This window comes from Ornithorhynchus anatinus, chromosome 18 (genome assembly GCF_004115215.2).
Source record: "Ornithorhynchus anatinus isolate Pmale09 chromosome 18, mOrnAna1.pri.v4, whole genome shotgun sequence".
Lineage (NCBI taxonomy): Eukaryota > Metazoa > Chordata > Mammalia > Monotremata > Ornithorhynchidae > Ornithorhynchus > Ornithorhynchus anatinus.
Window position 1 is genome coordinate 28778145 of NC_041745.1, and position 12106 is coordinate 28790250.

Below are 12106 nucleotides of genomic sequence, written 5' to 3' on the forward strand. Positions count from 1 at the left end.
CGGAATGGTTACTTATCCACTGTCCTCTCCCAGTATATGTAGCCCAGAGTAACATCTTCAGTCCTCTAAGCCTCATTCTCTCATCTCCCACTGCTGACTCCTTTCTCAGACCCTTTGGAATTCCCTCCCTGTTCACATCCGAGAGACCGCGGTTGGCCCCCATTTTCAAAGCCCTTCTGACATTACAGTTCTTAAATCGCCAGGAGACCTCCTGCCTTTATACTCCTGGGCTTTCTGCGCCTCTCTATTCCTTTCTCAATGTTTAGTGCAGTGATCTGTACACAGGAAGGGCTTAATACTATTCCTCCTGTTCCAAAAGCACTAGAGTATTTGCCCCAGACTGCTGGGCTTTGTACAACTGACATACTCTGTTAGTTAAGCAGTAATACACATATGCATTCTCTACTCCTTCGTCCTACCTGGTTTTATCTTAGCTTCTGCTTCCCTGCTATGTTGTATGCTTCTTAAGGGTAGGGATCATATCTACCGCTTCTCTCCTAAGTGCTTTCTACAGTGCTCCGCACACAGTAGGCACTCAATAAAGAGCCCTGATTGCTTGATTTGGTTGAAATGTTTTCTGAGGGAAAATCAGCAGGTTGTAACGGTAGACGGACTGTGAAAGCAGAATGACTGTGAGGAGTAGAGGCCGATACCAAATTTGTGGGCTAGGGTCACAGGGAGGATGGAGAAAAGGTTGGGAGGAGAGGAGGGTTTAAGAGGGAAGATAGTAATGGCTTGGAAGGCTTTCACTGAGGTAACCAGTTTCCCAACTGTCAAGGCCAGCTGGGCTCCAAAGCCCTTCCTGTCTTTTGGGTGGAGTTATGAACATTTATTGACTGGCTGAACCGGGAAGAGAGGGATTCAGAACCAGGGTGGAAATGGTCTTGCGAGGCAGGGGTTCTCTCCACAGGCTCCCTCGGAGCAGGTGTGGATTTCAGGCTGGGTTCGTTTTGACTGTCCTGAGAAAGCTGGATTAGGTAATGCTTCACTCTTTCTCCTTCCTCCCCGCCCTCCCCAATCTCCTAGGGACACGAACCCCCTGCTCCTCCCGTGGACTAGACTTTGCACAGTGGACAATGAAGACCAGCCAACACCCGCACGACCAAACGGACAGAAGCGACCTGAGTACTCCAAGCCCCTCTAAGCGCCGTTTTCTTCTTGCATTTGCATTTACATTTCAGGATGGCATTGTTTCACGAGCTCGTAGAAATCTCACCTGTCAGCTTTTTCTGGGTTCCTGTGTGAGATCGGATCTGAGTAAATGATCTCACGAAAGCAGGGGGTCTTTGGGGTTTTCGGGGGCTATTGTACCTTTAAACATTCCTCTCTTCTTTTTGCTTCGGGTGGTTTGTAGCCTCATTGAAGGGCAGTTGTGATTTCTACGTTGTATTTAAGAATTGATTTTGAGTCTCAGATGGATGCCTTCATGTTTTGCACCGTTAGTATTTTTAAGTTATTTGGATTCAGCTGGGATTATATAGAGGAGAGCTAGCATCAGATTTTTACTGACACTGACCCCGTTGCTCATAGAGGTATCTCCCCCCCCCCCCCCCCCCCCGTTTGGACTCGTGTTAAGGTGTTGATCTTCTCGGGGAAGTTGGTAAAAGCCTGCGTCAGTTCTCAGAACTGTCCTGGTGACGTAGACGAGAGAGAAGGATGGCATGGCTGTAACAAAGATAAAACCACCCAAAAGACATTGTTTCCCATCTGGGAGACGGTTGTTCCGTGACCCAGACAATCACCAGTGAGGTGTTTGTTGGAGACAGCACACTATAGAAAACAATTATCAAATATGAGCCGCTCAATACTAACCATACGAAACTCACAATCTGTGTGGAAAACAAAAAATCTAGACAATTTCCTGGCAGTAGAGGCCATAAGCTATAAAATGATCATTTAGACTACAAGTCAATAAACAAGAACACTGTTACTCAGGAAGCCTGACTTCTCTCCTAAAACTTTCCTACCAAAAGTTTCAGACTATTTTGACCTCTTAGTAATAACGTTTTTAGAATTCAAACTTGCTTTACCATTTTTCCTTCCATGAGCATAAATCTTTAAGCTTTGCAAGGGGCCCCGTTGGGTCACCGATCCCTAAATATCTTATTCCTTACGTCCCGGGATGACTCTCTCCATTTGAAAATCATGGTCCCACCAGCCTCCGTGGCCCAGCTTCAACACCGAGTTACATGGTCTGCTCCAGGAAAGTAGCCAAGGGGAGGCCCACTAGGCATGCCATTCTCCCTTCTTGAAGCAGATCCAGTTTTAACTAACAGGAGGGATGTTTGTGAACGTAGCATTTTTGAGATGAACAGAACAGTAAGATCATATGTTTTTTTGCGGTCAGTTTGAAACCTGAGAAGAAGAGGAATGTAATAACTTGGATGGGATCCAGTGGCTAAGGGGCTCCTTTCCTAGCACATGGTTTTGCGGAGACAAGTGCCAGCCATCTAGACTCTTGGCGATCTGCTGGAGGGAAGCGTTTTCTCAGAGAAAATGGAAGGGTCAGACTAGCCTCTTCAAATGAACAGACCCGAGACGACATTTATGTCAGTGTAATACATCTCTCAGTATCTTCGCTACTGTGCAACACGGTCTCTGATGTAACGCTCTAAATTCAAGGAAGTCTTCTCTTTTAAAATGGATATAATTGCCACCAACACTGTGAAAGCATAGTATTTAAAGACCCAGTCAGATTTCTCACTCATGTTCTCCCGTGAGCAGGTTGGCTTTTCCAGCTTCTGGATGGAATGCAGCCAGCTCGCAGATATCTGTGCCAACAGGAAGCCGTGGGAGTTGGGGGGTGGGAAAAGACGGGGAGAGAACAGAAAAGCTGCCACAAGCCGGGGGGGCACCCTTCTCTGGGGCCAGAAAGATGCCAGGATACTGACTTGATAGTAAAATCAGAGGAGGTGGGGGGCCACAGCATCACAGAGGATGGGGAGACCCTTGCCAGAAATGTCCTCTGTTCCTTCCCTGGCCCTAGGGAAAGCCTCTCCGTTGGAAGGGATAATCTGTCCACGGATCGTTCCACACCAAAATAGTGGAAAGCCACCCGGGATCTGACCCAAATAGGTAACGTGACCCCAGAGTGGTGCCGGGTTGGCTCGAGACCTGGAATTCAGACTCTTGGACTTCGCTGGTACGGCCTTGACACCCGATCCCAGGCAAGTTCCCTGTCCTCCCCTACCATCCGATTACTACGTTCCGGGGAATTGGGAACCGTAATTCGTATTGAAAAGGAGTAGCGTGAGACTCGTTTGGCTGCTTGTAAAACCGCTTCAGCATTCCCGTGAACCCATACAGAGTGTTATTACCACAACCAATTATTTACAGGGGACAGGCCGATGTCTAAAGCTGCTGCTCTTTCATTGGACACACTAATGACTTAGCACTTCTGCCTTGGAAGCTTTTCCCTGAGATTTTTGAATTTTCTGGGTTGAATAAAAGATTGACGACCCCCTCCCCACCCCATATTTTAATCACCAATGGCTCTTAAACGTTTTTGGTTTTTTTTTTTGTTTTATACACATTTAACGTGCTTTTAGGTAAAATAACATATTGATTTTTCCATATGGGAAAAGTTAACATTGAAAATGTTTTTATAGTAAAATGTCTTACAGTGTAACAGATCTCAATTCCACTGTTATTCTGTCTCTCTTTAAGCTTACAGAGATACTTTGAAGGAACTTCAGGCCCAACCATTAGACAGTTACTTTTAGTGACATCATTGTGATTTCTGTTGAAAACCATCCCATTCCTGTTTATGAAATCACATGTTGGAACGATTCTCGAAAGAGATTAAGAACCAGAAGTTTTATCTCATGCTATTTGGAAATTCGCTAAAACTTGAACGGCTGAATTTAAAGGCACCCAGTGGAGCAACCCGAGGGAATCAGTTACTGCAATAGTCGGTTTCATTTCTTAGCATTCTATTCCATTTTATGAAGAATCACGCCCAGACCGTGTTGAAAGAGCACTTTGTTAAAGGGCAAAGTGGTCGCGTGTCGTTCTCAATGTTAATTGCTGATTTTAAATGGTTAAATCATGCCAAATTATGTTTGTGCCATTTGGCATTCCTGTTAATCTTTTATTGAGTACTTGGATTGGGATAAAGGGCTTGTACTATGCACTTTTTATTAATGAATAAATAGAATACGTTAGTAACACTTGTGTTTTAGTTTGGCTTTTTGGAAGGATGGAACTCTCGGCTTTTTAAGTTAACTCTCCTTTGTTCATGCATTATAGTATAAGAAAGTAAATATCCACTTTCCATGTGCTGAGATCCTGGCTGATAGTGAGATGAGCAGAGCTAATAGGTTGAAAATATCGGGCCTGACCTCTTACAGAAGCAGCGTTGGTACAGTGGATGGAGCCTGGGCCTAGGAGTCAGAAGGATGTGGGTTCTAATCCCCGCTCTGTCACTTGTCTGTGTGACCTTGGGTAAGTCACTTCTGGTCTCTGGGCCTCAGTTACCTCACCTGTAAAATGGGGATTAAGACTGGGAGCCCTAAGTGGGAATGGGACTGTGTCCAACCCAGTTTGCTTGTATCCACCCCGGTGCTTAGTACAGTGCCTGGCACATAGTAAGCGCTAAGCAAATATCACAGTGATTATTATTATCATATCAATGCTTGCACAGTGGGACAGCCATCTTCCCCAGGACAGACATCCACAGTCCAAATTCCTCGATTGAAAGCAAATTTCTCTCAGTAGAAAACTTTTCTTGGGGTCAGAGCAGATCAAGAGAGAGTTGCATTCCGGAAGAAGAATGCAAGAAAAATAAAATGTTCACATCAATCTGATCCCATCGTACTCAGGATCATTCTACTAAATCAGAGCCATGGCAACCAGGGAAGAAAACTCACCTTTCACAGTTGTTCTTTTATGGCTTATAAAGCCTTGCTCTGAAAACGCCTCCGTGGGGTTGTAAGCAGAGATGAAATGAATAGGATTTCAAGGAAGGTGTGCCAATCTAGGAGTTACAGAAGAACTGAAATCTTAATCTAAGCCTGGAGATAGAGTCGGCAGGGAGGAGGAGGGTAATCCATGGGACAGAAGCAGTGAGCCAAAAAACCAAAACTCTGTCCTGTAGTAAATCAGGCAGAATGTCAGGAAAGAAAACAGTTTTGACTGTCATTTGCTTTTTCCTGCCCTGGGGGAAGACAAAGCAAAACAGATACTGCAGGTGGACTTGGATTTTGCCGGGGCCCTTTCGGTTCTTAACGGCTAATCCTAGTGCTAAAGAATGATAGCGTCCATTCTGTAAAGAAGGTGCATCCGTACATGGATCCAAAATTCTTTCCAGCCACTTCCATATTTACCAGAACACAAGCTTCTGGCTGCTTTGCAACCTGCTGAGGTAAAGTTAATAGTAATAATAATAATGTCGGTATTTATTGCTTACTACGTGCCAGGCACTGTTGTAAGCGCTGGGGTAGATACAAGTATTCAGGTGGGACACAGTCCCTGTCCCACACGGGCTCTCGCTATTAATCCCCATTTTACAGATGAGGGAACTGAGGCCCAGAAAAGTGAAGTGACTTGCCCAAGGTCACTCAGCAGACAGGTGGCGGAGCCGGGGTTAGAACCCAAGACCTTCTGACCCCCGGGTCCATACTCTATCCACTATGCCATTTACTGCTCAAGTTAATGGTTACCCCATAAACTTGGACTTTTAACCTCATAGAAAACTGCATGAGTTGACACAGGATGAAAGATAATTTCTGTGATTTTTTTCTTTATTTGAGAGGGACTGTTAGGGAACTTAGCATAGGAAAAAGTCAACTTTAAAGTTACCAAGTTTTGTGGCATCACATGGGACTGTATATATATGAGAAGCAGCGTTGCTTAGTGGAAAGAGACCAGGCTTGGGAGTCAAGAAGTCATGGGTTCTAATCCTGGCTCTTCCACTTGCCTGCTGTGTGACTTTGGGCAAGTCACTTCACTTCTCTGGGCCTCAGTTACCTCATCTGTAAGATGGAGATTAAGACTGTGAGCCCTATGTGGGACAACCTTGCATCTCCCCCAGCGCTTAGAACAGTGCTTGGTCCATAGCAAGTGCTTAAAAAATACCATCATTATTATGTGCAGAGCACAGTACTAAGCACTTGGGAGAGTATAATACAACAGAATTAACAGACATGTTCCTTAATGAGCCATGCTGGGCTCTCTGGTAGTTGCCTCCCCCTTTTCATCTGAGATCCGTCATTGGTATTTATTGAGTGCTTAATCAATCATTCGTATTTACTGAGTGTTTACTGTGCGCAGGGCACTGTACTAAGCAGTTGGGAGGGTACAACACAACAGTATAACACATTTCCCTGCCCACAGTGAGAAGCAGCGTGGCTCAGTGGAAAGATCCCGGGCTTAGGAGTCAGAGGTCATGGGTTCTAATCCCAGCTCCGCCACTTGTCAGCTGTATGACTGGGCAAGTCACTTAACTTCTCGGTGCCTCAGTGACTTCATCTGTAAAACGGGGATTAAGACTGTGAGCCTCATGTGGGACAATGTGATTACCCTGCATCTCCCCCGGTGCTTAGAAGAGTGCTCGGCACACAGTAAGCGCTTAACAAATACCGACATTATTATTATTACTGTCTAGATTAGCTTGTGCAGAGCACTGTACTAAGCGCCTGGGAGAGTACATTACAAACAGAGTTGGTAGACATGTTGCCCCCTTGTCTGAAGCTTGGTTCTCTTCCGTATTTCAACTGTTTCTTCCATCCACCTGGGATATTCTGCTGTCGCTCCGCACCCTCAGATGTCCCATCTAGTGAAACTGTACTGAGAAGCACATGGCTTCAGCGCTAAAAAACGGCCAGTACAACAGAACTCTGTTGGGTGTGTGAGTCTTTCCTGGCACCCGTTGTGAAATATGGCTCATAAACGTTGCTGGAGGAGTCATACATCGAGTCAGGCGGTGGGGCTGGGAGATCCAGACGGCGACATTACAGTCCCTAATTCCAATGCCCAAGCTACAGCCACATTTTCGCTGGCCCCCCTTTTTTTTAATGGTATTTAAGCGCTTACTCTGTACCATGCAGTGAACTAAGTCCTGGAATAGAAACAAGCTAATCAGGTTGGACACCTTTCCTGTCCCACGTGGGACTCGGTCTTAATCCCCATTTTACAGACAAGATAACTGAGGCCCAGAGAACTGAAATGACTTGCCCTAGGTCACACAGCTGGCAAGTGGCAGAGACAGGATTAGAACCCACGTCCTTCCGAGTCCCAGGCCCGGGCTCCGTCCACTAGGCCACGGCCTTCCCGCAAGTAGCCTGGGCTTCTTGATTTAGTTTTGTACTTATTTGTATTGCTGTAGTGTTGTAAGGGAAACCGAACTGTGATAGTTTATTTCTGCTTGGCCGATGATGATCCTCTTACTGCGTGTAAGATTCATTCATTCAATCGTATTTATTGAGCGCTTACTGTGTGCAGAGCACTGTATTAAGTGCTTGGATTGGACAATTCGGCAACAGAGGCAACCCCTGCCCTACAACGGGCTCACAGTCTAAACGGGGGAGACAGACAACGAAACAGAACAAGTTTCCCTGGAACAGGCTGGTACATTCAGTTTCTTCAGATGTGTTGTCAGTCCAAAGGGCTGGGTGGACTCCACAAAGTAGTTACTACGGTTTTGCATGTCTTAAGGCACAGTTATTTGCACAGAGCAAATCATGATTGACAGTCTCCAGTGCTTTGGGATGTTGCTCATAGCTTGTTGAGAAGGAGGAGTGCCCCAGACAACTGCAGTGTATACACAAAGGACTAATTGCAAAATCGTGTGTTAAAAAACCTCACCATTCTGACGCTCTACACGTTACCACAAAGCAGTAGTTTCGAGTAACGGGGTCAGGGTTGAGTTCAGGCAAATGGCTGCCCTGAGGCAGGGAAAAAATTGCCTCTCCCAACTATTCTCCTCCTCATTATGATAGAGAAGCAGTGTTTCCTAGTGGATAGAGCACAGGCCTGGAACTCAGAAGGACCTGGGTTCTAATCCTGGCTCTGCCATTTGTTTGCTGTGTGACCTTGGGCAAGTTACTTCACTTCTCCGTGCCCCAGTTACCTCATTTGTAAAATGGGGATTAAGATTATGAGCCCTATGTGGGACAGGGAATGGATCCAATTTGACTAGCTTGTATCTACCCCAGCACTTAGTACAGGGTCTGGCCCACAATAATCCCTTAACGAATATCATTAAAGAAAAAAAAAAAGGTCAGTCCTGCCTAGAGCAGCAGGGCTCACTGTGGACTGGAATCATGTCTACCTACTCTTCCAAGTGCTTAGGCATGTGATCTGCTCACAATAAATTTATTAATTCAGTCGTATTCGTTGAGCACTTGTGTGAAAACACTGTATTAAGCACTTAGAAGAGTAAAATATAACAATAAACAGACACATTCCCTGCTTACAGTCTAAAGTGGGAGACAGACATTAAATATGAATAAATACCACCGATTGATCAATATGCCTAAGAGGCCATGCGGCCTCTCTCTGACAGCTCATTTGGCTTGTTCTCTATCCCACTGTGACTAGGGCCCTGGTGATATTGATATAGGTATTGGTCCACACAGCTGGACCTAAATCTTCCATAGCACCAGGTTCTGGCCTCTGATGTACACAATATATGCTGTGGATATTCAGCGGCCTCATGCATATGCCGTTTTCTCCTTCTATTTTCCTTCCTGGACCAGCTCCAACCTTTGGAAGAAATATGATACGCTACAGTTCCAGAGACTGGGCAAATCCACTACATAAGCTGAGCTGAAGGTAAAATTTCTTTTAAAGTTGTTCCGAATTGGTGACGAGAGTAAGGAGCTAAGAGCGACTTAGTCCAGAAGAAATAGAGTTTGAGAATAATTAATCAAGCAGTCATATTTATTGAGCGCTTACTGTGATAATTCTAACTCCTTAAGTATGTATTTTAGTTTCCCACATCACTTTCCCAGCCGTTACCTCGTTTGATCTTCACATCTCTCGAGGTAGTTAGCCCAGCATTAGGAGGTAACAGGACCTCCGGGACTGACAGTCTGGAAAATCACTCTTTGAAGAAATGGGACTCATTTTTTCCCAGCAAGACGTCTAGAAAACGTTACTTTTTCCTGAATGAAGCCGTCGTGATGGGGTGGGCTGAGGACGCCCTGTCCTGTAGAGTGCTGGGGGAGAGAAAAAGTCCCATTAGTCAGAGAGTTTTCCAGGATGAAGTAACCAAGGGCAGGGCCAGAAAGACCATAGCAAAGACAGCAAACAAACACCCCGCGAGGTCCCTGCAGCAGTTCTCATCCTGCGTCATCTTCCTGCCTGCCTCACTTAATGTCTCATTTGGCTTCTTTTAAGGTGTCGGTAGAGGTCCCATGGGGGTGTGTTCCCGTTTGGCAGCCTCCCTCTTGCTAGACACCCCAAATTAATCTTCCCCCGCCATCTGACACCTCTTTTTGGCACTCAGTCATGAGCAAGGCAACACATTTTGAACACTCTGCTGCCCATTCCCCTGCTGATCTGATGTCCGTTGAGTGTGATCTGATGTCCGATGAGTGTGGATAACCATACCCCTTTGACGTTATCCTTGACTCCTCTGTCTCATTCAACCCACTATTCAATCCATCACTAAATCGTGTCGGTCCCACCTTCACAACATTGCTAAAATCCACCAAATCCACCCTTTCCTCTCCATCCAAAATGCTATCACTTTAGTACACTCACCCTATTTGCAGACCTCCTCCTTGTCTCTCCCCACTCCAGTCCATATTTCACACTACTGCCCAGATCATTTTTCTACAAAAATGTTCAGGACCTGTCACCCGCTCCCCTGAAAACTCCAGTGGTTGCCCATCCACCTCCTCATCAAACACAAACTCCTCACCATTGGCTTTAAAGCTCTCCATCACCTTGCCCACTCCTACCTCACCTCTCTACTCTCCTTCTACAAGCCAGCCCACACACTTGGCTGCTCTGGTGCTAACCTTCTTGCTATGTCACCATCTCGCCCGTCTTGCTGTGACCCCTGGCCCGCATCCTGGCCTGGAATGCCCAACCTCCTCAAATCCAAAAGATCCAAAAAACAATGACTTTCCCCACTTCACTCTCTCCACCCTCCCCCATTCAAAGCTTTACTGAGGGCACATGTCCTCGAAGAGGCCTTCCCAAACTAATAATTGTGGTGTTTATTAAGTGCTTATTATGATGTGCCAGGCACTGTTCTAAGCACTGAGGCAGATGCAAGATAATCAGGTTGGACACAATCCATGCCCCACATGGGGCTCACAGCCTTAATCCCCACTTTACAAATGAGGGAACTGAGGCACAGAGAAGATAAGTTACTTGCTCATGGTCACACAGCAGACAAATGGTGAAGTTGGGATTGGAACCCATGACCTTCTGACTCCCAGGCCCGTGCTCTATCTACTAGGCCCCCCCCTTTCCTCTTCTCCCACTCCCTCTTCATCACCCTGACTTGCTCCCTTGGTTCCTTTCCTCCTCCCAGCCCTACAGCACTTATGTACATATCTGTCATTTATTGATTTGTATTTTTGTCTGTAGCCCGCCTTCTAGACTGTATGCTCGTTGTGGTCAAGGAATATGTCTTCTTGTTGTATCGTCCTCTCCCGAGCGCTTAGTACAGGGCTCTGCACACAGTAAGCACTCAACAAATATGATTGAATGAATGAATAGCAGACAAGTGGTGGAGCTGGGATTAATAATAATAATTATTATGATTTTTGTTAAGTGCTTACTAGGTGCCAGGCACTGTATTAAGCACTGGGGTGGATACAGGCAAATTGGGCGGGGCCCAGTCCCTTTCCCACATGCAGCTCACCATCTGCATCCCCATTTTCCAGAGGAGGTCACTGAGGCCCAGAGAAGTGAAGTGACTCACCCAAGGCCACAGAGCAGACAAGTGGCGGGGGTGGGATTAGAACCCACGACCTTCTGACTCCCAGGCCCGGGCTCTATCCAGTGGGTCACGCTTGTCCGTCTCCCCCTTTAGCCTGTGAGCCCGTCGTTGGGCAGAGATTCTCTCTGTCTAATAATGTTGGTATTTGTTAAGCGCTTACTATGTGCAGAACATTATTCTAAAGCGCTGGGGTAGATAGAGGGTCATCAGGTTGTTCCCACGTGAGGCTCACAGTCTTCATCCCCATTTTCCAGATGAGGTCACTGAGGTGTAGAGAAGTGTTGCTGTTGTTCTTGTCTGTCCGTCTCCCCCGATTAGACTGTAAGCCCGTCAGAGGGCAGGGACTGTCTCTATTTGTTACCGATTTGTGCATTCCAAGCACTTAGTACAGTGCTCTGCACATAGTAAGTGCTCAATAAATACTATTGAATGAATGAATGAATGAAGTGACTCGCCCACAGTCACCCAGCTGACAAGGGGCAGAGCTGGGATTCAAACCCATGACCTCTGACTCCCAAGCCCGGCCTCTTTCCACTGTTGCCGAACTGTCCATTCCAAGCGCTTAGGACAGTGCTGAGCACACAGTAAGCGCTCCATAAATATGAATGAATGAGTGAGTGAATGAATTAGTGAGTGAATGATTGGGGAAGCAGTGTGGCTCAGTGGAAAGAGTCTGGGCTTGGGAGTCAGAGGTCATGGGTTCAACTCCCGGCTCCGCCACCTGTCAGCTGTGTGACTATGGGCAAGTCACTTCACTTCTCTGTGCCTCAATTACCTCATCTGTAAAATAGGGATTAACTGGGAGCCTCACGTGGGACAAACTGATTACCCTCTATCTCCCCCAGCACTTACAACTGCCTCAGTGACCTCATCTGTAAAATGGGGATTAACTGGGAGCCTCGCGTGGGACAATAATAATAATGTTGGTATTTGTAAAGCGCTTACTATGTGCCAAGCACTGTTCTAAGCGCTGGGGTAGATACAGGGTAATCAGGTCGTCCCACGTGAGGTTCCCGGGTAATCCCCATTTTACAGATGAGGTAACTGAGGCCCAGAGAAGTGAAGTGACTTGCCCACAGTCACCCAGCTGCCAAGTGGCAGAGCGGGGATTCGAACTCATGACCTCTGACTCCCAAGCCCGGGCTCTTTCCACTGAGCCACGCTGCAACCTGATGCCCCTGTATCTCCCCCAGCGCTTAGAACAGTGCT

At 46.5% G+C, this 12106-nt stretch overlaps 1 protein-coding gene across 2 annotated transcripts in view; it reads left to right on the top strand.

Moving 5' to 3' along the window:
* SMIM14 (small integral membrane protein 14) overlaps positions 1-4169 on the top strand; it is a 41918-nt gene extending 37749 nt beyond the window's left edge. For both annotated transcript variants that reach the window (XM_029083083.2, XM_029083084.2), the window contains exon 5: positions 1027-4169. In XM_029083083.2, the coding sequence (XP_028938916.1) occupies positions 1027-1059 (33 nt within the window). In that variant the 3' untranslated portion in view covers positions 1060-4169. The remainder of the gene's footprint in view (positions 1-1026) is intronic.
* The last annotated feature ends 7937 nt before the right edge of the window (positions 4170-12106 follow it).